The sequence below is a fragment of the Eulemur rufifrons genome, chromosome 8 (genome assembly GCF_041146395.1).
Source record: "Eulemur rufifrons isolate Redbay chromosome 8, OSU_ERuf_1, whole genome shotgun sequence".
NCBI classification, from domain to species: Eukaryota; Metazoa; Chordata; class Mammalia; order Primates; family Lemuridae; genus Eulemur; species Eulemur rufifrons.
The window spans coordinates 22,000,650-22,027,661 of record NC_090990.1 but is presented as its reverse complement, the minus strand read 5'-3'; the positions used below and the strand labels follow the sequence as shown (position 1 = coordinate 22,027,661).

The following is a 27,012-nucleotide window of genomic DNA, read 5'->3' as shown; positions in this document are numbered from 1 at the left end:
AAGATGACATTCCTAACTACCCTTATCCTGCCTATTTTTCCCTTGGCGCCCATCACCTTGTAGCATACTATTTAATTTACTTCTTTGTGATGTTTATTGTCTGTCTTCCCTTACTAGAATGTAAGCTCCGCAAGGTCAGAGATTTGTGTGTGTGTGTTATCTATTGTATATCCTGTGGGCCTCAAACAGTACCTGGCACACACAGTAGATGTTCATAAATATTTGTTAAATGAGTGAATTAATTCATTTTTATGGGGGAGGGGTACAAGGTCTCACTCACTCTACCCAGGCTAGAGTACAGTAGCATCATCATAGCTCACTGAATCCGCCCTGGTAGCTGGGACTACAGGCACTGGGCACCATGCCCAGTTAATTTTTTCTAGTTTTTGGTAGAAATGGGGTCTTGCTGGTGCTCAGGCTGGTCTGGAACTCCTGGCCTCAAGTAATCCTCCTGCTTGGCCCTCCCAAAGTGTTAGGATTACAGGCAAGAGCCTCCATGCCTGGCTAATTCAATTCTTAAAAACATCCTTATGGTGAATCCAAATGTATCTGAGGACAGTTACAGATTTCTTTGTTCCTTCTCCATTCTTACTGCTTCACTTTATTAGCCTTAAGAAAGCCCAAAAACTGAGGTCACATATAGCCCTTGAGTCAATAAAAAAATGCTATTGCCCCTATACACTGGGGAAGAAAGTCCTGTGACACATCCACTTTCTAGGAGGTTCCAGGTGGGGAGGTGGGGGTGGCCCTGAATCCTTTGGGGAGGAGTCTGGAGCACTGTCCCATTTGAAAGGGTTCACAGAGCCTGTACAACAGAGTTGTACGGACCTCCTCTTCGCCCCAGTATCACCAGGACTGGAAAAAGTTCAGATATCCACTCATTCCATCTTTTATCCCAACTGAGGGTGACTCTGTTTCCATCTTCTGAACCCACACTGCCCTCAGCAAGGGAAAGGAGATGGAGTGTACAGTAGAGAGATGTACAACCTTCATCAACAGACATTTATTGAGCTCCTGATATGTGCCAGGCACCAAAGAGGAGCACACAAGAGGTATTAGATCACGTCCCAGCCCTCAAGGAGCTTCTGGATGATCTGAGAAAAGGGGATGGGGCAGAAGCTGGTGTCAATTGCAGGCCTCTCTCCTCTCTCTGTGGTCTCAGGAAATGGGAGGGCCCATAAAAGGACACCTTGGACAGTTTCCAAGACACACATGCACAGGCTACACATGTACAAGATACATGTGCAGAGTCCACACAACTACAGGATGCGTGTAACAAGACACAAGATGCGTTTGTGTCTCACGTGGGCAGAATTCGTGTGCAGAGTCCATATGTGCTTAGGCCATGTGGGTGTGGCACAAGAACTCCACCTCCCCAAGCCAGGTTGGCAAGATGGGGGGAGGACCCCGGGCCAGCCAGGCCTCTCAAGGCTGAGGCTGGTACTGGCCCTCTGTGGCGGTGAAGAAGTCCTCTAGCACGCTGCGCAGGTAGTCAAAGGTGGGCCGGTCCTCTGGGCGCTCCTTCCAGCACAGCATCATGAGGTGGTACAGTTCCTCTGGGCAGTTGTCAGGTCGCACCATGCGGTAGCCTCGCTCCAGGTTCTGAATCACCTCAGGATTGGTCATCCCTGAAGGTTGATGAGAGAAAGGACATCAAGGCTCCAGGCATTGGAAGCCCATAGGCGGGGATGATGTCCAGAATATGTAACTGGCATGATGTCAGCACCAATCCAAAAGAACCTTGGTCTTCATCAATGGTAAGGCCACACTCCCAGTACCTGCTGAATGTGAGTGCCCTAGACCACTCAGAGCACCTGGTATAGATTAACGCTCAATAACACACACACATTAGTCCTGGGACCTTGGGTGAGCCACCTTACCTCTTTGAGCCTCAGTTTCCTCAGCTGGAAAATAGAGTAAACAGTTGTTCCTACCTCACAGAGTTATGAGGATTGAACGAGATAGTGCATATAAAAGCACCAAGTGTAGCGCCTGGGTAGGAGACCCTTCGCAAAGGGTAGCTGTGATCATTATTATTTGATGGGAATGACAGCACAGTCAAGGCCCAGGACAGGATAGGAGCCCATTGCCAGGATGGTGGTGAGGCTTCTCCAGTTTTGAGACCAGGCACATGAGATGCTGTATGAGGAAGCCAAATGGACCCCGGTCCCAAGCAAAGCAGACCCTACCTGGGGCTGAGAAGGTTCATGACCCAGAAGAAATAGTCTTTGGTCCCCTCCATTTGTGCTGGTCCTGGCCTCCCTGGCAGGCTTCCAGCATGTGGACCCCAAGCAGAACTGCTCTGGAGAACTGCATGGTCACAGCAAAGACCTAACTCCCTAGTTCTAAATGGCGCACACAGCCTCTAGCTCCTCCTTCAGTCTCCTGAGAGAAGATCAGGACAAGCAGTCCCCAAAGACCAAACCCTTCTAGGGTCCTGGCAAAGTAGAAATTTTGCTCCTGCAAAACTTGTGTCTGGACCCTGGCCAACAAAGATCCCTCTTCCCCAGGCCTTGCCCCTGGGAGGCCTCTACCTATGGATCCCTCACATTTTATTTTATTTTAGCTTAGTTTTTCATTTCTTTGTAAGCAGAGAATTGAATTCAAGGATCCCTCACACTTTAAAATCAGGATTGGAGGACATAGGCCAGGGAACCAAACACCCATGACCAGAGTGAAGGATGCAAACCCATAGTCTAAACTCAGACTAAATATAGCCACAGACCCACTTTGGTTTAGACCTGCAGTGTTTTTTTGTTTTGAGACAAGAGTCTCACTCTGTTGCCCAGGCTACAGTGCCGTGGCTTCAGCCTAGCTCACAGCAACCTCAAACTCCCGGGCTCAAGTGATCCTCCTGCCTCAGCCTCCCAAGTAGCTAGGACTACAGTCACATGCCACCACACCACGCCCAGCTAATTTTTAATAGAGATGGCGTCTCACTCTTGCTCAGGCTGGTCTCGAACTCCTGAACTCAAGCTATCCTCCCACCTTGGCCTCCCAGAGTACTAGCATTATAGGCGTGAGCCACCGCGCCTGGCCTGGACCTATAGTGTTTTTAACAATTTAAATCAATCACCAATATTTGAAAATGAGTAAATTTTCCTAAAACTCCAAGTTTTGGCTTCTCTTAAAAAAAGGAAAGATCTGTTTTTTGGACCCCCATGCCTTAATGGCAACCATCAGCTGGAGCAGCTGTAAGTTCACCAAGGTCTCCATTTCTCCTCATTTTCTCCTTGACCCTGAGGCCACAGGTCAGTTGCCATTTATCATCATGCTTTCACTGCTTTTTTTCTTCTGGTAGAGACATTCTCTTTGTGTTCACCTTAGTGGGCACAGAGAAGGAGCAGTGAGGACCCTTGGCAGGACAACTGGAGTGTGTTTCTAGTCCCAGCACTGTCCCTAGACTCTGTGATGAGGCAAGCCCGGGGCAAGGAAGTCCTTCAAACTCTCACCTGCCTCCAAGATGTCTTTACCTTCCTAGGAGCAAAGTTCTATTCACATTGCCCTGGGGATGTGGAAATCCGCAAATCCAGCTACTGTGCTCCATGACCTCCCTACTCCTATCTTTGTGTTCCATTTCCTTTCCCCAGAGTTTCTCAGCAAGTTCCTTTTGAAAAATTCCATCCTACCTTGGCTGAATTCAGGAGTAAAGGGCTTTGTCCAGAAGATGGGGTATGTTTACCAAGTACTTGTTATGAGTCAGGCTCTTTCACAAATAGTCTCTCATTTTTCATATCAGGAAACCGAGGCTCAGAGAAGTGAAATGACTTGTTCAAAGTGATGATTAATAACAGCTTAGGGCTGGTCCAATGGTAATGAATTATCAGAACTTATTAACATTAGTGTCACTAAAGTTGGTATACAACCCGCCACTGGCTAAAAATAAATTAAATAAAAATAATAGCTTAGTATAGGCCAGGCACTGTTCCAATCTCAACATTTAACAGATGGGAAAAGAAGCAATGATCTGATCAAAGCCAAATAGAAAGTCAGCATCAGTGGCAAGTCTGGCGATAAAAGTGGATCTCTCCCAGGCCAGATCCACTTCTACCACACCAGGCTGCTTGTGCCAGGACTCATGAAAAGAGCTGGGGATACTGAAGGGAGAGATCCAGAGACAGAGATGGAAGCCAGCCAGGCATGGTGGCACGTCCCTATAGTCCCAGCTACTTAGGAGGCTGAAGCAGGAGGATCATTTGAGCCAGCCTGGGAAACATAGCAAGACCCCATCTCTTTCATAAATAAATAAAATTTAAAAAACAAAAAAAGGAGATGGAAGCCAGCCCGAGGAGATGTGGCATCTACTTGGGAATGTTAGAGTCACACCCCTGGGAGATAGAGAAGATCCAGCTAGAGAGTTGCAGATTCTCAGCCTAGAAAAAGTGAGCAGGAAGACATGGACTTGGTGTCCTTCCCATCACCCTTTCAGTTCCTGCCCTTGGCCCTGACCTGGGTAAGGGATGCGGCCATGAGTGACAATCTCCGTCAGCAGAATCCCGAAAGACCACACATCCGACTTGATAGTGAATGTCCCGTAGTTAATGGCTTCTGGTGCTGTCCACTTAATGGGAAACTTGGCTCCTGGAGGCAGACAGAGTGCGGTCACATGGGTCTGCTTGGCCAGGCCCTGCAGGCCTCAGACCTCCCTCATATCCCACACCTACCCTCTCTGGCTGTGTATTCATTGTCCTCAATGAGACGTGCTAGGCCAAAGTCTGCGATCTTGCAGCTCAGGGTGTCAGACACTAGGATGTTGGCAGCCCGCAGGTCACGGTGGATATAATTCCGCTCTTCAATGAATGCCATGCCCTCTGCGATCTGCAGGCCAGACACAGGTCAGCAGTCCTGAGCCAGACATCCTCACCCCACTGGCCTATACCCATGACCAGCCCCTCCCCAGTCTCCTTACTTGGGCTGCCATGTCCAGGAGTTTGTTGATGGTCAACTTGATGCCTGGTGGGGTCTTGAGAAAATCCACCAGACTCCCTGTGGGCAGAAACAAAAAAATGCTGACCCACGTTGCCCCAGGGGGAGGTCCCCAGACCCTTCTCCCCCAAATGGGGTTCTAGAAGCAGGCTCTGACATGTGGAAAGGAAGAGTAAGGAGTGAGAATGGAGGACGTGTGTTCACGGTGAAGATGCCCAGGATATGTGAAGGTCTTTTCTGGGGGGCTAGGATGGGGCATGGTTGGAAGAGTTTGTAAGTTTTTTGTCACCAATGGGGTAGAGCCCAAACTTCTCAGCTGGGCATCCAAAGCCCTGCACGGTTCACATTTGTACCTTCTTCTCTTTCCCCCACCCTGCCTCTTTGACTTCACACCCCTTAGACAATTTTGATCCTTCACTCAGACCACTAGATTCCCACCTCAAAGCCTCTTTGTTTCATCTCTGCCTGCTAAAATATTCTACTTTTCTTTCATGGCCCAGCTAGACTATCCCTCTAGGAAGCCTCTCTAGATCCTACCAGGCATATTACATTGCATCATCATCGACACTCTTATGGCATGCTGGAACTTTCTCATAGCACCAACTCTAGTTTTTGCAGTGCCCATAACTAAAATCAGGTTTCCCTGACAGCAGGAACCTTCTTTCATCCATCCATGTTCCCAAGTGCCCAGCCCAGATTAAGGAACACCAACAGTGTGCTGAATGTATTGAATGGAGAACAGAAAGCAATGTCCGGGGGTCTGGGGGAGCACCTCTCTGGTAGTGGAAGGCAGCTGGGAGAAGACTATGGATGGAAGTTGCTGGAATGGAGTGAGTGGCCACTGGCCCTTCCCAAGAGGTTAAAATCCTATGTGAGCATGACAACAACTGAGCAGCCCCACTACAAGTGCTGAATTAGTCACCAAAGATAAAGATCTCACCAGACACAACATATATGTGGACATAAACTGCCATTCCTCCATTCTGTCCATGGCAGGTGTTACTGATCATTCCTAGCACTCATTTCCAATGAACCTCAGAATCCTTCTCAACCCAGCACCTCAAGCAAATACCAATCAAACTTGATACACGTGATAAAACCTACTTGCCATTTCCAAAACCCATTAGCCAATTAACCACTTGTTTCCCTTCCTGAAAGAGAGACAGTTCTTGTACTCCCAAAGAATCCGAGTCAGATAACAACAACGAACTTACTGAGCAGTTACTATATGGCCGGCACTGTTCTAACTGCTCTGTATGCATGAACTCTTTCAACCTCACAAGACGCTATGAGCAGTTACTACTGCATTATTACCATCAGCACACAGATGAACAAACCACGGCAGAGTGAAGTGATGTGATTATCCCAAAGCCATACAACTGTGAAGCCAGGATTCTGACCCAGGCAGTCAGACTACAAAGCCCTTAATGAATACTCTGTTATTCCTGGGTCGGTCCCTTTAGATTTCTGCCGTTGTACTTGGGGAAACTGAACACCAGAAACAGAGCAGGGACTTGGCCTATGGCACACAGCAAATCGGTGTGAGCAAAGCTGAGCCTAGAAACTCGAATCCCTCTTCCTGGGCTCTCACTCTGTCCAACAGCAGACCAAGAGAGGTGGGGGACTCACTCAGAACCGAAAAAGAGGGCTCTGAGGCAGATCTACCCTCCCAAGGCTCAGGCGCAGAAGAGAAATAAATGGGACTAGGGACCACTTATTGTCTGAAATCTAGTCTCCTGAGATCAAGGTAGGGCATTGAAGAAGGCAAACAGGACTGCAGGTCAGGGAAGACTGGGGTGAATGCTCTTCCAGAGCCTGCCACCTTACCTTCTTTGCACTCCTGGAGGTGAGTCTTTAGGGGCCCAGGAAAGCTCAAGAAACCTTTAATGCTGGGCCAAAGAAAAAGGTGTATTCCCACCCTCCTGCAGGGCCAGAGGGGACAACAATGTCCCCCAGCAGTGGGCTCATGGCGGCACCCACCATTCTCCATGTATTCAGTGATGATGTAGATGGGCTCCTGGGTGACCACTGCATACAGCCGGACCAGCCGCTGGTGTTGCAGCTGCTTCATGAGGTTGGCCTCCGCCAGGAAGGCATCAGGGGACATGCTGCCCTGCTTCAGGCTCTTCACTGCCACCTTCGTGTGCCCATTGTAGTACCCTGGGTGTGAGGAAGGAAGGATTGGGGTAGTCGCTGGAGCCCCATGCGCCCAGAGCCAGGCAGCTGTCCCGGGGGACTCTCACCACCTCAGCAGACGCCTCCCCCTCCCCTCTTCCCCTGCAGTCCTGGAGGGCCACACTCACCCATCCACACCTCCCCGAACTGGCCAGCCCCCAGCCGCTCCACCAGCTTCAGCGTCTCCCTAGGAACCTCCCACTCGTCCTCCCACCACGGCTTCTGGGGCTTCTGGGTCTGGCAGGGGCGGCTCAACCGCGTGCACAGCCCGTCTGGAGTATCTGTGAGGACAAGGGAGAGGGGAGAGTCTCAACATGGCAGGCCTTGTGTGCCCCCAACAGCCCCCACCTCTCCAAGTACCCATCTAGGGGAAATGGACTAGCAGGGGAGTTGTGGGACTGTCACCCGACGTCGTCTGGGGCTGTAGGGTGGAGCACCACACCTCACCCACCGCGGGGCATGAAGAAATGCACTGACGGATGGATGGAGGGTACGCCAGGGAGGCACTGGGGGGACACAGGCTGACAGGGCACAGGTGAGGGCCCCTGCCGGCTCACTGGTGTAGTGGCGGACCAGTTCATGCAGGCTGGTAAAGGTGATGCGAGGGGAGATGTAGAAGCCGCCCTTGTCCAGGTTCCGGATCTTGTAATGTTTTACCACCTCTCCCTGGTTCTGGTCAAAGTCCCGGACCGACAGTGAAAACGATCCTGAATGAATGAATGTCTGAGCGAACGAAAGAACGCACAGGAGGGGGAGGGGTGGCCGCTCGCTAGTCCCGCAGCCCGGCCCGCGGGCTCCCGCGCCACCTCCGCCCGCGCGGCCCCGCCCCCGGCCCGCCCCCCGGCTCACCCGCGGTGCTCTCGCTCTCCCGGATCAGGAAGGAGCCGTGCGTGTTCCCGGGCGCCAGGAGCTGCCGCTCCGCATCCTTGCGGCTCAGGTTCTTGAAGAACCAGCTGCCCAGGCAGAAGCCAAGGCCGTTGGCTGTCGGTCCGGTCTCCCTCCGTCACCCTCATGCATTCGCCGCACCCCCAGGCCGCTCCTCTGCTCCGTGATCCCGAGATCTGCTCCCGCCCACCCCCGCGACGGGCCCTCACTCACGGTTCAGGCTCCAGGCTGTTCGCTTTGGCCACAAAGTTGAAGGGGATGAAGCCTTCCTGGCCCGTGGTCAGGGACTGCGCCTTCCACCACTCGCCGCTCCTGCGCCACGGAGGCGGGTCAGCATGGCCTGCTCGGCCGCGGACTCGGCTGCAAACCCTCCCTCAAAGCCCCCCGGTTACGCCAGCCTCCCCACCACCCCGCCCCGGCACAGCACTCTGGAGCCTCCCATCTGGTCCCCAGGACGCCCACCCTAAGCCAGTCAGTGGCCGCAGGGGTGCGATACGGGGTCCCCTGGGCCCTCCCAGACTCCGCCAAGGCAGGGTCGGGGGGCACTCACTGCTCCAGGATGCGAAGCTGTTCACCCTTCTCGAAGCCCAGGTCTCCATCGTGAGAGGGCTCGTAGCTGTGCAGAGCAATAACCAGGTTATCTGTAAAGACAGGGGCGGTCAGGGAGAACTGGCTTGGGATAGGCAGAGGGCATGGAGGTCTGGAGTTTCAGGGAGGGGGACAAGACTGGGGACAAGAGGGGCAGGACAGTGTAGAGGGTGGGTGGGGTGGAGGTGGAAGCTGACAGCCAAGGATCCACAGGCCTTATCTTTCAGGCCCTGTTGGTGAGCGTCACCTTGCAGTGGGGAGGCTGGTGGGTTGGAGCCCTCGTAGGTGACCAGTGGGTCCCGCACCTCAGAGCCGTTTCGCATGGGCAGCTATGGGGGTCAGAGAACAAAAGATTGGATCAGACCCTGGATCCCCCCCACCCCACTTCTCCCTTGCTTTCCCCCTCTCCAGCATGGTTGGGTCTTATCCCTGAATTTACTAACTACTTGCTGTATGACCTTAGGAGAATCCCTTCCCCTCTCTGGGCCTCTTTTCCTTTCTTACTCCAGGGGAGAGGGCCACTCTGTTATTTCAAGGGACTGTAGTGGTGGTCCATTTCTTTCTCCTGGGTTGCATACTCCACCCGACTCCCTCACCAAGGCCCCTGTCTTGCCTCTTACCATGGCCTTGCCATCCAGCGGGACTATGGGATAATGGCAGTTCTCACACACATCGATGTTTTCCATCCAGTCATCTTCAGGGTTTGAGCTGCAGCCACAGCCCATGGTCCCTGAGGGAATGAAGAGGGGGCTGAAGGGGCTCCCCCGGAGATCTGTTCCCCCAACATCAGATATCCTAGGACTTGCCCTGAGAATTTCCAAAAGTACCCGAGACTGTCAGGTCCCAGACCCCCATTCACCCGTCACACAAAAGCTGCGATGGGGACCCTAGCTCCTGTCTGGCCTCCCTCTGAGCCCTCAGGCCACAAGTAAGTTCACGCAGGGCCCAGGCCCAGGCTGAGCCCTAGGCCCCGCCCTCCCACCTGGGACGGGCAAACTGCCGCAGGCACCTTTGTTGGTGTACTTACCCACTTCCTGCCGCTCCCCCTCCCTCTCCCTCTGCCCAGTCGTCGCACTTGTTGGGGGACTACCTCCTAGAGTCACACAAGCTTCCCCAAGCCCTGGAGGAGATCCCTAACTTTTGATCAGATCCTCCCCTACCAGAGAGGTGTTTATGGGCCACCTCCTAACTACAACTCCCTTGTCCCGCCAGGGAAGCTGAGGAAGACACTCCTACCACAGTCAGCCTTGGGCCTCTGCCCCTCACCCCTCACACCCACACAGTCTCCTTCACAGGGTTCCTTCAAACGGGTCTTGCTTCTCCCCAGCAGAAAATCCTTCCGTGGCCCTGTTGGCCATAAATTTTTTTATTTGTCTGCCCGTTTTAGCAATGGAAATTCTTTGTCAGATGAAATGGAGCAGAACCCCATAGATGAAGCGGGCGGACAGGGAGCTGGTCCGAGGAAGCAGAGTGGGGCCCTCACCCTGAAGCCCTTGGGAGTCCCTGAGGCACCTCCTTCTCTAGGGCTGCTCCTCAGATAAAGCACTGATTCTCAGATAAAGTTTAATTTACCAGGTATTCAAGACCCTTTAATATCAAGATCAAACCCACCTCTTCAGTCTGTTCTTCTAAACACACACACACACACACACACACAGCCTGTGTTCTGAGCTACTTTTTTTGTTTGTTTGTTTGCATTTTGAGACAGAGTCTCCCTATGTTGCTCAGGCTGGTCTCAAACTCCTGTGCTCAAGCGATCCTCCTGCGTCGGCCTCCCAAAATGCCTTCCAAAGTTTGTGGTGTACCACTGTGCAGCCCCTCAGCTATTCTTGCCTTTCTCAAACACATCACACTATTTTCTTATTTCACACGTTTGTACTTGCGGTTCCCCTACCCTTAGAGTGTTCTGCTGCGGAACTCTAACTCAGCCTTCAAGGTTCAGCTCAAATATCACTTACTATATGAAGCCTTCCCGATGCTCTTTGCTTCTCTCTCACCCAGGCTTCTACAACATTCTACTCAGACCACCATCATCAACTTAGGCACTGAGTTCCATGATTACTAATTTATGTGTCAGTTCCACTGCCTCTCCCACCCCCTTGATGAGATTGGGGATTCCTCCAGAACAGAAGCTATGCTCTATTTGCCTAAAAGCCCCCAGCACCCAGAACTAGTTGTTGTTAATAAATATCGACTGGTATGTGGAGGGCGAATGCACAGATTCTGCCATCTAGAAAGGTGTTAGAAACCATCAGGCCTGGCCTAGCACTCTGGGAGGCCAAGGCGGGAGGATTGCTTGAGCTCAGGAGTTTGAGCAAGAGCAAGACCCTGTCTCTACTAAAAGTAGAAGAAAATTAGCTGGACATGGTGGTGCTCGCCTGTAGGCCCAGCTACTCGGGAGGCTGAGGCAGGAGGATTGCTTGAGCCCAGGAGTTTGAGAGGTTGCTGTGAGCTAGGCTGAAGCCACAGCACGGTAGCCTGAGCAACAGAGCGAGACTCTGTCTCAAAAAAAAAAAAAAAGAAAGAAAGAAAAAAGAAAGGAAACCATCAGGCCTGACCTCTGACTTTAGATGTGCAAACTGAAGCCCAGAGAGGCATGCCTAAAGTCACGCAATCTGTTTGGGGCAGAGCAAAGAAAGGATTGCTAATCCATGCTGGGTCTAAATGGAGGTGGGGAGCAATGGAAGTTTCTGGTCAGCAAAACTCAGAAGACAGGCCCCAGAATCAGAGAGACCTAAGTTCAAATACCCCCAGTTCTGACACTTACTATATGACTTTGCTGAAGTCATTCTTCCTAAGCCTCATTTTTCCTCTTCTGTCAAATGGGGAGCATCATCCCTTTCTCATAAACTTACATAAATGTTAGCTTACTTTAGAGTTTGGAAAGACGTCCCTCGTGCCCATTTTGCCCTACCCACTCCTGCTTTGGAGGGTGGGAAAATGGGACTGGTAAACAGTCCTCTTTGCTTTAGGCTCATGTTTCTTAAACTGAGATACTCACAGCCTCCCACGGGTACCGGAAGTCACAGCATGCGCCTTCCCAGAGCATGAATGTTACCTGACCTTATTCATATCAGTTAAACAAACATGGGCCTATTATGGAGGAAATTGCAAAACGTACATGCAATTTTAAGCCAAATCAAGAGAATTTCAAGGAAAAGAATACACATTCACTCTTCCCCCCTCCCCAACTGTTAATAGTCCTGGGGGCAGGTAGGCATTTGAGAAATCCTGCTAGGCCAGAGTTCACCCATCTGTGGCTGCAAATGACTTTTTTGACCTTTTGACTGCTAATTTTATTATGATTTGGATGTGATTAGCAGTAAAAGCCCCCAGAAAAGGACTGATAGCAACCTGGAACCATCCTAAGATGAGCTGAGCTGTCTAGTAAGGTGAGCATCGTGTTGTTTGTGATATTCAAATGGGCCTTGGAAAACCACACGTTGGTTATGTAGAGAGATTATCAACATCAGATGAAGTGTGGATTTGCATCGGTAAGGTCTCTTCCAGGCTTGATGATATTTGAGGCTTTAGAAAAAGACGAGAGAAAGATAAGAAAGCTTTGGGGTTAAGAAGAGGGGATGAACGAGGGTGCAGCAGTGGGGAGAGGCCAGTGGAAGGGGTAGAGAAGGAATCTAGGCTGGAGATCATGGGACTGGAAGCTGGTACCTGGTCCAGGCTGAGATCAGGTGGAGAGGTAAAAGGAGCCACAAGGCCTTGGGCTAGAATCCAAGAGAGCATGGACAGGCAGAACCTATATCCTGGACTGAATCTGGGCCCACCAGAAAGTACCTGACATCCTTTAAGACTGGGGCCAAAAATGAGAAAACGTCAGGCTGTGTTAAATTAAGCCTAGAAGAAACTCGGTGACTGCTGGCTGTCTGGTCCCTACTGTTTCCTTTATGGCCCTCCAGCTGCAGGTGGCAAATCTTGCCCTCTGTAAGTGTGTGAGCTTTGGCGTGTAGCACTCGGCAGCAATCCTAAGATCCCAGGATCTGGCAATGCCAGAAAATATTTTGGTCAGTGGGTCCCAGCCTAGAGCTTACATGATTCAAGAAGGCCCCAGGTTAGTGTTAGAGGCCTTCAGGTTATTTCAATATTTCAAAAATCTGAAAGGAAATTTTACTATGATTTATTTCTTTTTTTTTTTTTTCGAGACAGAGTCTCACTCTATTGCCCGGGCTAGAGTGCCGTGGCATCAGCCTAGCTCACAGCAACCTCAAACTCCTGGGCTCAAGTGATCCTTCTGCCTCAGCCTCCCGAGTAGCTGGGACTAACAGGAATGCACCACCATGCCCGGCTAATATTTTCTATATACTTTAAGTTGTCCAGCTAATTTCTTTCTATTTTTTTAATAGAGACGGAGTCTCGCTCTTGCTCAGGCTGGTCTCGAACTCCTGAGCTCAAATGATCTGCCCGCCTGGGCCTCCCAGAGTGCTAGGATTACAGGCATGAGCCACCGCCTGGCCCTGATTTATTTCTTAGTTTGACAAATCGTACTATTGTTTCTTCAATGCATACCTAGTTAAGTCTGATTAAAATTTGAACTTAAAAGCAAAATTAGCATCTAAATGAAGGAATTTAGTAGATAAAATCTTCAAAAGCATGAGATCCAAGAGGGGAGGAGGGAGTGTAGGACAAAGCATGGCAAAGGAGTCTTTGGGAGGGAAAAGTTTAGGAAGCACTAATGTAATTCACCAGCCTCATTTCATAGATGGAGAAACTGAGGGATCAGAGAGGTTAAGTGATTTTCCCAGGAACGCACTGAGGATTCTTGGCAGAGGCAAAACCCAAATCAGGCCCCTACTTCCTTTATCAAGGTTCTCTCCTCCACTCTTCAATCCCTGGGAAGTCTAAGGCGGGTGGGGGGTGGAGGGGAGGACCCTGAGAGGTCAAGGAGAAAGTGAGACCTGGAGGAAGGTCTGACAGGGTGGGGTCCACTCCCCATCAAAAATGTGATCTTTGTGTTGTTAACAAAGGCTTTTCCTTCCAAGACAATTCTCCCTCCACCTGGAATGCATGTGTCTGCATGTATATTTACCTGACTGGTGAATGTAGTTCTGTGCATATGGAGGCATATTAGTGAGCATAGTGCTTTTGTGTGCATGTCTGTGGCTTTGCGTGAGTCCGTGTGTGCAGAGGGACGTATAACAGAATTCCGATGTGTATAGATGTGCCTGTCCCTATGTAATTGTGAGGCCTTAAACACATACATCTGTTTATATAAAATGTGGGTCCCATCCTTCTGGTCTTAGTTTGACAAAGATTGCTGGGCAGCTGAAATTAATCTAACCAGGTTAATAAATGAGGTCAGTAAAAAGAAAATCAAAATTAAAGCTTAATATAAATTTCTCATTGTCTGAAAGAAAGAAGAAGAGGAAAAAAAAAAAAAAAAAAAAACCAACCAGATCCGAGGAATCCCCAGGGCTCCCAGGAGCAGCAATGAGGGCAGATTCTGGGATGAATGAAGCAGGACATTTTCTTCTCCCAACTCAAGAACTCAAGGTCAATAGTGAGAACTTTGTAGATTTTAGGCCACTTCTGACTAGGGCCTGTGATGCTCTCCGTGAAACTCAAGGCTGCCCATGGTTCACAGGACATTTTGTGCCAGTTATAAAAGGGCCACCCCTCCGTGGAGTTTCAAACCTGGAGAATGGAGTAAGAGCTGGACTTCATCTCCACTCCGTCCTGCTCCTCAACACAATGCCCAACCTGCCCAATGTACACAGCGCCTTGCTCATGTTGTGTATAATTGATACAATCCTGGGCTACATGAACTCCTGGACTAGATTTCCTGATCCTATAGTTGTTTATGAATCATATCACATTGAGTTTTGACTCTTGCAGACTCCTTGACTTTTTTTTCCTTGGAGGCAGGTTTCTCATGATGTTGTCCAGGCTGGAGTGCAGTGGCTAGTCACAGGTGCGATCATAGTACAATGCAGCCTCCAACTCCTTTTCTCAAGCCATCCTCTGCCTCAGCCTAGACTCCCTCACTTTTTTTTTTTTCCTGAGACAGAGGTAGGGTTGAGGGGTTGGGCTCTTGCTCTGTTGCCCAGGCTGGAGTGCAGTGGTGTGATCATAGCTCACTGCAGCCTTGAACTCCTGGGCTCAGGCAATCCTCCCGCCTTGGCCTCCCAAGTAGCTAAAGTAGCTAGGACTACAGGCACGCACCCCCACACTCAGCTAAGTTTTTAAAATTTTTTGTGAAGAAGGGGTCTCAGTATGTTGCCCAGGCTTGCTCAAACTCCAGGCCTCAAGTGATCCTCCTACTTTGGCCTCCCAAAGTGCTGGGATCACAGGCATGAGCCACCAGGCCTCAAGGGACTCACTTTTATCAGCTCCACAGATATTATCTCCTCTGGCCAGGCCTAGAATGTTTTGTCTGCTTTAAAAAAAAAAAAAAAAAGTTGTTTTTTCTTTTTAAGACTGGGTTTCCGCCTGTTGCCCTGGCTATAGTACAGTGGCGTCATCATAGCTCACAACTCCCTGCAACCTCAAACTCCTGGGCTCAAGGGATCCCCCTGCCTCAGCCTCCCAAGTAGCTGGGACTACAGGCACTTGCCACCATGCCTGGCTAAATTTTCTATTTTTTGTAGAGACAGGGTCTTGCTCTTGCTCAGGCTGGTCTCAAACTCCAGAGCTCAAGCGATCCTCCCGCCTCGGCCTCCCAGAGTGCTAGGATTACAGGCATGAGCCACCGCGCCTGGCCAAAATAAAATTTTTATTATTTATTTATTTATTTTTTGTTTCCTTCAGTTGGGCATTTAACAGGTCCTCAAATTTTTTTTTTTTTTTTTTTTTTTTTTTAAGGCTGGTCAAGTGGAGCAGTGGGAGTGGAGAAGGAACAAAGGAATCTGTAACTGGTTGTGATCAATTAGTTGTAGACACCACTGCACTCGGACCAACCTCCTCAAATTTTTTTTTAAAGGCAACACTTTCCTTCCCCCAACTATAGTCCTATGGATTTATTGAACATTCTGTCTAAAATGTGTACCAACTTCTTGCCTGAGTTTCTTGGGCTGATACTTTCCATCAAGGATAGGCAGGCTATTCTACTGCAGACCACTGTTACATTCTGGGCCGCCTTGTGGCGAAATCTCTCCGAAATCATTTAAAACCCTTCCTTGGCCTTTGCCTCTGGCCAAGATTCGGTTGTTGGCAGAGCTGCTTATGTTCAACGAAGAGCCTTGGCTGTGGATGCCCGCACAGAACCCTCATCACAACATCCAAGAATCATGGCCGGGCGTGGTGGCTCACGCCTGTAATCCTAGCACTCCGGGAGGCCTAGGTGGGAGGATGGCTTGAGGTCAGGAGTTCGAGACCAGCCTGAGCAAGAGTGAGAGAGACTCTGTCTCTACTAAAAACGGAAAGAAATTAGCTGGACAACTAAAATATATATGAAAAAAAAATTAGCCAGGCATAGTGGCACATGCCTGTAGTCCCAGCTACTCGGGAGGCTGAGGCAGGAGGATCCCTTGAACCCAGGAGTTTGAGGTTGCTGTGAGCTATCATGGCACCACTGCACGCTAGCTGGTGCAACAGAGTGAGATTCTGTCTCAAAAAAAAAAAAAAATAGAATCAGGCCTGGCAGGCATGCTAAATAATTTCTAGTGAGTACATCAGGGATGTGTTCTGGGTCACCTCTTTTTTCATGTGTTCCTTTTTGATATAATACCACTTTTGAATGAACTCTGTCACCTCTTGCCACAGACAACAGAATAAAAAGGCTTCTTATTATGCATACAAGAAGGATTTATTTTCACAAACTAGGAGTGGCTTGAACATAAAACTGATTCTGCTAGCTAGTCATTGCCATACTAAGGGCTACGAAGCAATTATTCTAATTGGTATTTTAGTAGAGGTCCCCCATCCAGTAACTTGCATGTGTCTAATAATCCCTTTCACTGAGTGCCCTCCCTTGGGTACCTCTGTGTGCATTTTGCATCATGGGAGTTTTGTAAGGATGGAGACGTACAGCTTGGCAATCTACACTGCTTTATGAATGTTTCTGGAAGTCTGCAGGTTATGGAGGCTCAGCTCACCATGTCCATGTCACAGTGACCCAAGTTCAATCCCAAGGTCTCCCAATCACTCACTAGCTGAGGGCCTTTGGGCAGATTACTAAACCTCTTTGAGCCTCCCTCACTCAGTCCCTTTGTCTACAAAATGAGAATGAAAATAGGATCTGCATCTAGAGCTGTTGTGAGCATTCTATGTGATATATAAATGATCCCATATAAGAAGATGCTTAACATGGTGCTTCGTACATAGTAGAGACTAAATAAATGAGAATAATTCTTACTTGAGGGTAGCATGGGCATTTCATTGCACTTGAACATCTTCCAGACTAAAACAATCTATCATTTTCGTTTTCCTCTGTGATTTTTGGTACTTCTACAGACTACCTTTTCACCTTTTATATATTTATGTAAAATGGAAACTTCACGACGATAAATGGAAAACCAGTATCACCAACCATAACTAGAAGTTACATATTAGTGCACATTAAAATCAACACATTAGTTAACATTTGCAAACATTCATTCGTTATCCCCTAAAATCACTCACACACGTCAATGGTGTACGGGCCATATTTTGGGGAATGCCGCACTTTAAGAGAAAACTTTGGGCCTAGGCCTCTGTTGGTGGGTTGGCCTATTAACAAAAATTTAATGGATACCTTCTGTGTGCCAGGGTCCGACCTAGTGCTGAGGACACAGAGGTGAGCAGACAGAGAGGGTCTCATCCACATGGCCCTGTCCTCTGTGACTGAGGTCGGTGCCCCTCGGGTGGGTCACTTCATTTTCACAGGAGGCTGTAAGGCCTGTTATTAGGTTGCTGATCAGTAATATCTCTGACTGCCAACACTATGGCAACACAAGACAGCAATACTTGCCAGGAAGTAGCATTTCAAAATCACCACCATTACCCGTTTACCAAGCTAACATTTAGCTAAAACCATTAAAAGGATGAAGTAGAGCTCCATGTACTGTCGTGGAAAGATGTACCAGATACAACATGGCAAGTAAGTTGCAGAACAGAATGTAGCGGTAAGCCTACTTGCATTTAAAGATACACATGTAGGGCCAGGCAACAGTGACTCGGGCTTGTGATCTTAGCACTCTTGGAGGCCGAGGCGGGAGGATCGCTTGAGCTCAGGAGTTTGAGACCAGCCTGAGCAAGAGCGAGACAAGACTCCATCTCTACTAAAATAGAAAAACTCATCAGATGTACTGGTGCACACCTATAGTCCCAGCTACTCGGGAGGCTGAGGCAGGAGAATCTCTTGACCCCAGGAGTTTGAGGTTGCTGTGAGCTACGATGACACCACTGTACCCTACCCAGGGCAACAGAGTGAGACTCTGTCTCCAAAACAAACAAACAAACGAAAAATGTACACATAGGGGATTCTTTTAAGCCAGTTTCTGTGCTAAGCCTTTATTCGCGTTATTTCATGTAATTCTCATAATAATCTTATGAAGTAAGTGCTGTTATTGTTCCCATTTTACAGATTCAAAAACTGAGGCCCAAACCAGGTAAAGTGATTTGTCTGAGGCCTCATAATGAACGAGCAGTGGAGTTGCGAGTTGAACCCTGGTCTGCCTGCCTCCAGAGACGAGACTCTTAACCGCCATGCTTTTCAGCAGCCATGCAGCCATGCAGCCATGCAGCCATGCCTAGGAAAATCTGGAAGGATGCACAGCAAATTATTCTCAGCGAGCACATCCCAGAAGTGGGATTAGCTGCATTTCTTGCATTTCTCTGTCTGTCTCTGTACTGTTTGGATTTTTAGAAACTTCCATGTGCTAATTTTATAATTGGAAAACAAGAACAACAAAACCATTACCAACATAAAAACTCTGCCGACAGACACAATCATTTGAGGAATATCAACTGCACAGCCCACCCAGGCCTTGCACACCTTTCCTGGTCTCAAGAGGTGTAGGAATGGAATAGGTGACATGGAAAAAAGGGGTCTGTGACTAAGGAAGCTGGGGAAACACTGGGTTAGACAAAATGAAACAGCCTTTTTCTCTGCGGAGGCTTTCCGAGCTTTAACAAGCTAACGTTGATTATGAAGCTAAGATAGGCCAGAGTTTGTAGCTGAGACTGTGATGATTTGGCCCCAGAGCCCTTTTCTTTTCAGGTGGCTCGTGGAGCTAGCGTTCTTTATTTAGCACAAACGTTGGAAATACAATTCCAGATATTTTAAAATCAACCCTGAGGTTGGTTGTTGGAGGCCACATTCCTGAATGGAATCTTGGTCCTGCCTTCCCCCATCTCATCCAACCCCCCTCAGAATTGCTTTCCCTGAGTTGAACTTGGCCTTGAAGCCATCAGCTTGTGGGTGTGTATATGGAATTGTAGGATCCAGTCTGTGTTGTACATGGAGTCCCTGCCCCTGCCTCTGAACTCTGAACGTATCTGCACACGTGCATTTTCCTATGATGATATGTATGGCGTTTGGGATGTGGTGTGTGTGTTTGTAGGGGGAGCGTGTGAGGGAGCCTCTTCTAAAGCAGACCCCATGGCTGAGCTCAGAATCCACCCTGCCTGAGTTCTCACACCCACTATACACAGGAAGCAAAGTCATTTGCAAAGCCACACCACAAGTGTGAGGGAATGGGTGGTTTGCTGGCCTGCCAAAACGCTGAGTGAGTGTAATTCTGGGTGTGGACAGACCTCCCTTTGGTACATGATTTGCAGGAGGAGGGAGTGCCTAACCTTCCTTAAGCACCTACTATCTGTCAGGTACTCTCCAGGGCAGATAATACTCGTTATTTCCTTGATTGCCTACAAGCACTCTGTAAAGGAGGGATTTGTTATTGCCTCTTTACAGATAAGTAAACTGAAGTTGGGAGAGGTGAAGCCACCTGCTCAAGGAAATGGCAGAACTGGAATTGCACCTGGGTCTGCCTGACCCTGAAATGTATGTTCTTTGCACTACACCAAACCCATGGGCTCTCTTGCTTTGGGCCTTGCTCTGACGTCTCTGCCCTCATGGTACCCAAGGACAGAATCCAGGACGCAGGACCCGTCTGATTCCTCTGCCAGTACAGAGCTGGGTGGAGGGAACTGCTCCACCTGTTCGGGGTGGAGGAGCTGCCCTTGCAGCACGAGGAGAGCCAGGTGGTCCCCAGCCCCCACAGAGGCCACAGGCCTTGGAGCTGGAGACAAGAGCAAGGCTGGGATATGCTGACTAGGCAGAAAGTGTGTGTCACGAAAAACTCCAATGAAGCAGAGGGAACCTGGAAAGTCTGGCTGGGGTGGGGACTCCCCCCAAAAACTGAAGGCTCAGAGGTGAAGAGTGAGGGGGTGAGCAGATAGCTGACTGTGCCTTCCTGGGCCTCCTCCCTGGGGTTTGAAGTGGCAGAGCTGAAGCAGGAGGCAGCAAGGGCAGAGGGGAGGACATCCTGCTGTGACACTTGGCAGGGGCAGGAATGGCAACTTTCCAGGTGGAAGTTCAGCAGTTTCTTGTCCAGGGACAACTGCACCCCTGTCTGGGATAAAAATAGCCCTTCCTCTTCCCTTCCCTCCTCGCTGTCTTTCACCTCTGACTTCCCAGAGTCAGATCAGATATGTCCGTCCGCCCCGGAGACTCCCTCGCAGATGATAAACACCCCTCACACGTCCACGCACTGCCATCCGCCATCTGCCATCGGGGACGCCTCCCTCTCTCAGGTGTTGCTGGTCACCGAGGCTAAAATGACTTCTCACGTATCCATGGATGCTCTGGGTGACTCCTCTCTTTCTCTCTCAGGAAATTCTTGTCACTGGGGTCTACCCTAGGAACCAGAAGATTCCTGGGTCCCCTAACTCAAGCCTGTCCCTCACCCTTCTCCATGGGGGCCTGGGGGATCACAGCCTTGGCCATCATTCCCTCCCAGGACCCGGCTCTGCCACTGCCTGGCTGAGAGACTGGGTAATGAGTGCGGGGGCCCCCTCTGGGCCTCAGGAGCCTCGTCCTTGTGGGACAAGGGACTGGCCTTGGTGATTTCTACTTTTTTTTTTTTGAGACAGAGTGTCGCTTTGTTGCCCTGGCTAGAGTGAGTGCCATGGCGTCAGCCTAGCTCACAGCAACCTCAAACTCCTGGGCTTAAGGGATCCTCCTGTCTCAGCCTCCCGAGTAGCTGGGACTACAGGCATGTGCCACCATGCCCGGCTAATTTTTTTCTATATATATTTTTAGTTGGCCAGCTAATTTCTTTCTATTTTTAGTAGAGACAGGGTCTCGCTCTTGCTCAGGCTGGTCTCGAACTCCTGAGCTCAAACAATCTGCCCACCTCCGCCTCCCAGAGTGCTAGGATTACAGGCGTGAGCCACCGCGCCGGCCCTGGCCTTGGTGATTTCTGAAGGCCTTTTTAACACCTTACAACCCCTGTGCCAGATCACCAAGAAGCATGCTCCCAGTGAGGTGGGGGCTGTTGGCAGACAGTGTGGCAGAGACAAGAGCCACCACTTTGCAGGAAAGAGGTGACCCAGCTGCACTGCGTGCCTCCCACCTGACCTCCAGTGAAGATTTTCTGTCTCTCAGCCTGAAGGGCTGCTGCGTCCCCAGGGAGCCTGGCCCCACTCACAGCCACGGCCTCAGCTGTCAGGCTCCCCACCACGGCCCCTGATCCCCTGCACCCAGCACTCCTTACCTGCCCAGCCCGGGAGCCTCCGGCCCCATTCACATGGTCCTCCTGGCCTAACCCGGCTGCCCAGACACCTTCAGCTCCCCTCGCCGTCTTAGCCACCGCCTGTCTCCCCGCGCCCACGTCCCACCCTGACTTCCTGCCTCCTCCCGAGGGCTCCGCAGCCAACCGGGCCCCAGCAGCCCAACCACAAGCCTCCAGCACCCCAAGCTTCCTGCCACTATAGCCCCCCACTCCTCAGCCCCTGAGGGTCCCCTACATCTCCAGACCAGGCCCTACTCACCCAGAGGGTGGCACTTGCAGGCTTAAAGTTGAGGGAGGATGTTTGATGGACCCTCCCTTCTGCCCTCCAGGGTGCACCTGGGCTAGAGATTCAAGGGCAGCCTTCTGCCCCAGCGAGCAGGGGCAAGCAGAGACACACTCCGCTTACAGCGAAAGGCAAGTGGCACCACTGTTACAGCCTGAGAACTGAGTGCCCCTTTTGTTTCAGTCTGACAGCAAAGGTAGCATCGCTCAGAGTGAGAGAACAGGACGATATCCGTGTTAAAATGTTGGAGAGCAGACCTCACGTTCCAGCTAGATGTCAGGCTAAAACAGTTGCTGCAGTCGGCCAACAGAACAATACCCATGTCATCTCAGGGCACAGGACAATAGCTTTATTATAGTCAAGGCTAGGTTGGGGGTAGGCTGACAGCCCCCTTACAGACAGAATGCTGGACAGCAGCCTGTGTCAGGAGGCGGGCAGCCCCCTGTCTTCAAGAGGGCATAGTAACAGCTCCTGCTATCCACAGAGAACAGGACAATACCCACTAATCATGGTTGGAGAGTACGACAAATTAGGGCGACATTTCTAATTTAGGTAGAAGCAAGGCCACAGCCTCTGGTGGAGGGGCAGGGTTTGGTGCCATCTCCTGCAGTGGGTGGGAGACCTGGGCTCAGACACCCAGGTGCAGCCAGCAAACTGACAGGACTTTCTGTTATTGGCAGGAGGTAAGAACCTTGTCACAAGTAGCAGGTTGGCCAAGAGTTTCCATTTCACCTGGGGCCACCCTGAGGGTGGCACCCATCATAGGCTAAGGGCCAGGTCACCAGTGATACGAAGAACTCCAGGTGGCCTATGTTAGGCCCAAGAACTGGGCCTTGACCCCGCTGGGAGGAAAGTGTAACTGCGTCACTGCCTGAGCCAGCCGGCGGGGGGAGGGAGCCCACAGAGCATTGTTGGGGTTTGTGAGGTGGAAGCCGGTGCTGTGTGCACCTCAGCTGCGGAGAAGGCGGGGCAGGAAATGGGTGGGGGGAGGAGGAAGCCCGAGTTGGAAAGTCAGACAAAGAGGGTAACACAGAAACAAAGGCTGAGAGAAACAAACTAAAAAACCTACAGAGTGACACAGAGCCCAGGGTTGGGGCTGCAGGCCTGGTGCAGGGCCCAGCTGTCCTTGCACTGTAAACCTCAATGCCTCACAGTCCATTTCCGGGCTTCGCGCAAGGGTAATAAGATGGCTGGTGACAGTAGTAAGTGCTTACTGTACACTATCTCACTGAAGGCACGTCCAGCTTGTGGAGTGAGAATTAGCACCTCCACTGTAGATGTGAGGAAACAGTTTCAAGGGCTCAGGGACCTCCTCACAATCTAACAGAAATAAATGGGAGCACTGGCTTTGAAGTCAGGTCTGTCAGATTCTGCATTCTACAGCAGCCCAATTTACCGGGGATGACTTAGGTCTCTCTCTGTTACCTGGGCTAGGTGGTGTCATCATAGCTCACAGCAACCTCAAATTCCTGGGCTCAAGCGATCCTCCTGCCTCAGCCTCTCGAGTAGCTGGGACTACATGTGCGCACCACCACACTGAGCTAATTTTGTTTTTTTTGTAGAGATGGGGTGTTGCTGTGTTGCCCGGGCTGGTCTCCAACTCCTGGCCTCAAGCAAGCTTTCTGCCTTGGCCTCCCAAAGTGCTGGGATTATGGGCGTGTGCTACCGCTCCCAGCCCCAACTTTGGTCTTGGTAGGACAGAGAGATGGGCCAGAGCTGTGGAGGAGGTGGGGATCCATCAGTTGGCCATCTCTACCCCCAACATGGGCCATCTCTCCTGCAGTGGGCCAAGGTGCTCCCAGCCACAGAAGACAGACAGCGGCCTTGGGCCTGAATAAACGACTGCAGAGACCTTGGTGAGAAGCACAAAGGGCATTTATTGAGGAGCTTGGGGGTCTGAGCTCCTCCCCTTCCCCCTGGCCAGCTAGGGCAGCAGGGTTGACAGGATGGTCGGGCTTTGCATGCTTAGGACTCATTTCTCAGAGACCTGAGTGTTCCCCACTTCCCCGCCAGCTGGTGGGTCTCTGGGGCACCCATCCTCTTCCCAGGCAGGCTGGGGAAGCGGCAGCAGGTGTCCCCGGAGGGGAGCAAAGCAGGTGTCCCTCAGCAGAGGGTGAAGCGCCGGGCGCTGATGTTCATGCGCGTGAGGCCCAGGTGACGCAGCGGCGGGGCCAGGGTCAGGCCGGCCCCAGTCTCCAGCTCCAGCTCCAGCTCGGCCTCATCCAGCAGCTCCTGGTGCAGGTGACAGGCTTGGTCCACCTTCAGCCGGTGCAGCTGGGCCCGCAGCCGCAGCAGCTGCCCCGCCAGCTGCCGGTCCTGAACCTGCATCTCCCGCTGCGGCCGAGAGGGGGCGTGAGCCTGCTGGGCTGGCCCCCGGCTTCGCTCCCTTCCTCCCTTCCGGTCAGCAAGGGCCTTTGCAGGGTCTGTGCCCTCCCCAGACCCCTGTCGCCTCAGCTTGATGCCTCCCCATCTCTCAGATCTTGCTCCACACTGGTAGTTCTCAAACCGAGCTAAGGAGCCATTGTGAAGCAAATACAGATCGACTAAGCAGAATCTCCAAGTTGGAGCCTGGGCATCTTTGTATTTGCACATGTTGGGTTGATAGCCACCTCTTCAGCCCTCAGCTGTTCAGATTCTGCCCACAGCATGGTCAGTGCCTCCTTCTGTACTTTACTGTATCTTTGGGGTATAGCAAGTCCCAGAGTAGGGCAGGCCGTGTCTTTTCCCATGTATAATGGCGGCCCCCAAGGGCAGGGCTCTATCTCCTGAGCCACAGGAGCACTAGGTCAGTAGATAGGATGGCATCCTTCTGTAGCAAGGCCCCCCGAATGAAACACTGGACACAACTATTCCTGGCTCCTCAACCCCAGGTGGGGGTAGAGCCCGTTCTCATCCCCTCCCCGCACCCATGATCTTGGGCCCAAAGGACGACTGGCCTGAAGGCCCTGTGCAAGGCTGCCCACCCCACCAGACTCACCAGCTCCTGTCGGAGCCACTCAAGAGCGGAGTCCATGGAGTCGAAGCCACAGATAGCCCCAGGTCCTCCTGGCCCAGGTTTGGCTTGGGCCCTGCGCCAGGCCTGGCTCTGGACCTGGGCTGTCCACTCCAGATATGAGGGCCGCCGAGTCTGCAGCTGCAGCTTGGCCGTCAGTGCCTTCACGGAGTCCAGGCTCTCCTCCTCCTCGTCCTCCTCATCTTCTTCACCCATTGCCTGGAATTTCAGTGGCCCCAGGGACATGGTGGGTTTGAGGTAAGTGACAGGGCAGGGCTGCCACTCTGGGATTAGGGAAAAGCTGGCAGTATTTCCCAGGGACAAGTGGCAGAAGCTGGCTGTGAGCGGTGGCTCACACCTGTAATCCTACCGCTCTGGGAGGCTGAAGTGGGAGGATCACTGAGGTCAGAAGTTCGAGAACAGCTTGAGCTAGAGTGAGACCCCGTCTCTACAAAAAATAGAAAAATTAACCGGGCATGGTGGCATGCACCTGTAGTCCCCCAGCTACTCCGCAGGCTGAGGCAGGAGGATCCCCTTGAACTCAAGAATTTGAGGTTGCAGTGAGCTAAGATAATGCCACTACGCTCTAGCCCGAGAGACAGAGCAAGACTCTGTCTCAAAAAACAAAAAGACAAAAAAGCCGCAGAAGTTGAGGGTGAAAAAAGCATGCGATGGTGAATGTTCAAGGTGGGTTAGGGAGGCTGAGTGTGCCAGGGTGAGTGAGCAGATGGCTGTGTGAGGCCAAGTGTACAAGGGCTGGAATTTTCCTGGACTGCTAACCCAGGAGCCACGTGATGCCCATCCGGGTGGGGGCAGGAGGAGCCCTGCTCCTCTGGCCCCTAGGATGAGTTTTATTGTCTTTGCCTAGAAGGAGACACCCAGTTCCCAGAAAGGAAGTCGCTCCAGGATGAGAAAAGCATCACTCACACCGGAGACTTGGCTTTCCTCCCAAGATCCAAGTTAAGGTAGTTGAGAGGTGGGAGGAGGTGACTAGCTGCTCCCTGTCCTTACTCAGGACACCAGCCCTTTAGTAAAGGAATAGCGTGCAGGGCCCTGGCCTGGGAGTCAGGAGACCTGGGTTCTAGTGCTGGCTCTGTGGAACCTTGGGCAAGTCCCTGACCTTCTCTTAGCTCTGCTGGGACAGATCAAGGACTTCAGGCTATACTCTAAGAACCTGTAGGTTCCCTTGGAAATCCTTCAAAGGGCTGCCTGCAAGGGGGGAAGGGCAAAGCTGTGGATGGTTCCCAGTCCTCCCTCTCTCTGCCCCTGCCCAGGCTTCAACCAGAGCAGTTCCCATTTTTAAACTTTGTGTTGCAATATAACATACACACAGAAAAATGCACATTTCATAAATGCACGGCTTGACGAATTCTCCTAAACTGAACACACCTATGTAACCAGCGCCCAGAGCAAGCAACAGTATTACCAGCACTCAGGAAGCCTCCTGTGTGCTCCTGGCCTGTCACTACTTTCCTAAGGGTAACACTACCCTTGTTTCTGACAGCGTACATTAGCTTTGCCTGTTTGTATACTCTCCAGTGGTTCTCAAACTGTAGCATGCATCAGAATCACCTGGAAAACTTGCTAAGATCAGAGTTTTGATTCAGTCTGTATGGGATGGGGCCTGATAACTTGCATTTCTACCAAATTCTCATCCCAGCTGCTTCTGCTGGTCTGGAACTTTACAATTTGCACTCTTTCATGTCTGATTTCTTTCATAGAGCAGTTCCAATTTCATATTTATAATATGGGGACCCACCTATGATTTTATTTTTTTCATTTGAAAATCTAGAACCTAGTGGACCAGAAGGCCTTTGAAGGAAAGAGTTGGTCTTATTCTTCTTAGTAACCAGCACCCAGCACAGTGCAGGCACCGGTGTTTAAGAAATGAAAAAATAATTAGGAGAATGGACGAATGAATGAGTCCTCCAGTAAATCAGTTTAGCCTCCTACTGTAATTTTACCAGTTTAAGTGTGTCTCTTGCCAGACTGAAAACCCTGTGAATAGAACTTCCTGCCATCCCTGGGTCCCGACACCACACACAGCTCACAGTGTGGGCAATGCATGCTTGGTGAAAGGGTGGTGTGACAGAGGATGGGGTTTTTGAGGGCAGGACTCAGTGAGAAGTGGCAAGCAAAGAGGGCGCCCACAGGCAGGGACTTCCAGCTGTGGAGGGGAGGGGCATTTAAGGTGGACCAAGGGCTTTCCTCCATTGCCCTTTACATACTGGGAGGCAGCAGGAAGTTCCCAATTTCACCCCTACATTTTCCAGCCCTTCCACCAGAATACAGGGGAAGAGATGGTTATTTTTCTTTGTTTTTTGAGTTAGTGTAGTGCTAGCACCCAGGGCTTAAAAAAACAAAAATATTGAGTGTCTCCTGTGACCCAGGCACGGGGTTAAGGGCTTTGGGCAAGATTATTCTCCCCATTTTACAGATGATGAAATTGAGGTTTACTTATAACAGGCTCTGGCCAGGGACCTCGCTAAGAGATACTG

At 50.9% G+C, this 27,012-nt stretch overlaps 2 protein-coding genes across 4 annotated transcripts; both read right to left on the bottom strand.

The window, feature by feature from the left end:
- Positions 1–980: 980 nt before the first annotated feature.
- On the bottom strand, positions 981–21,327 carry LCK (LCK proto-oncogene, Src family tyrosine kinase). Of its 3 annotated transcripts, none has more exons than XM_069477612.1 (13): positions 21,222–21,327; positions 9,195–9,304; positions 8,822–8,903; positions 8,537–8,627; positions 8,200–8,298; positions 7,951–8,054; positions 7,659–7,808; positions 7,230–7,382; positions 6,907–7,086; positions 4,910–4,986; positions 4,665–4,818; positions 4,450–4,581; positions 981–1,628 (listed from the first exon to the last, which is right to left on the bottom strand). In XM_069477612.1, the coding sequence occupies exons 2-13, from the start codon at positions 9,297–9,299 to the stop codon at positions 1,426–1,428; spliced, it is 1,530 nt and encodes a 509-aa protein (XP_069333713.1). In that variant the 5' UTR covers positions 9,300–9,304; positions 21,222–21,327; the 3' UTR covers positions 981–1,425. The 3 variants fall into 3 exon arrangements, with proteins under 3 accessions (XP_069333713.1, XP_069333712.1, XP_069333714.1); XM_069477611.1 differs by lacking the exon at positions 21,222–21,327 and adding an exon at positions 9,402–9,504; XM_069477613.1 differs by lacking the exon at positions 7,230–7,382.
- A 2,084-nt stretch (positions 21,328–23,411) lies between these two features.
- FAM167B (family with sequence similarity 167 member B) lies at positions 23,412–25,276 on the bottom strand. Its single transcript, XM_069477610.1, has 2 exons — positions 24,500–25,276; positions 23,412–23,856 (listed from the first exon to the last, which is right to left on the bottom strand). The coding sequence occupies exons 1-2, from the start codon at positions 24,758–24,760 to the stop codon at positions 23,626–23,628; spliced, it is 492 nt and encodes a 163-aa protein (XP_069333711.1). The 5' UTR covers positions 24,761–25,276; the 3' UTR covers positions 23,412–23,625.
- Between the last annotated feature and the right edge of the window lie 1,736 nt (positions 25,277–27,012).

Bases quoted from the DNA above. Each gene is read 5' to 3' on its own strand.
- LCK (XM_069477611.1), bottom strand. From the start codon at position 9,429: ATGGGGGTCTGGGACCTGACAGTCTCGG. The intron at 8,628-8,821 runs GTGACGCTCACC...CTGTCTTTACAG, and splicing joins ACCAGCCTCCCCACTGCAAG to ATAACCTGGTTATTGCTCTG. The intron at 4,987-6,906 runs GTGGGTGCCGCC...TTCTGCCCACAG, and splicing joins CACTGAATACATGGAGAATG to GGAGTCTGGTGGATTTTCTC.
- FAM167B (XM_069477610.1), bottom strand. From the start codon at position 24,760: ATGTCCCTGGGGCCACTGAAATTCCAGGCAATGGGTGAAGAAGATGAG. The intron at 23,857-24,499 runs GTGAGTCTGGTG...TCTCGGCCGCAG, and splicing joins AGTGGCTCCGACAGGAGCTG to CGGGAGATGCAGGTTCAGGA.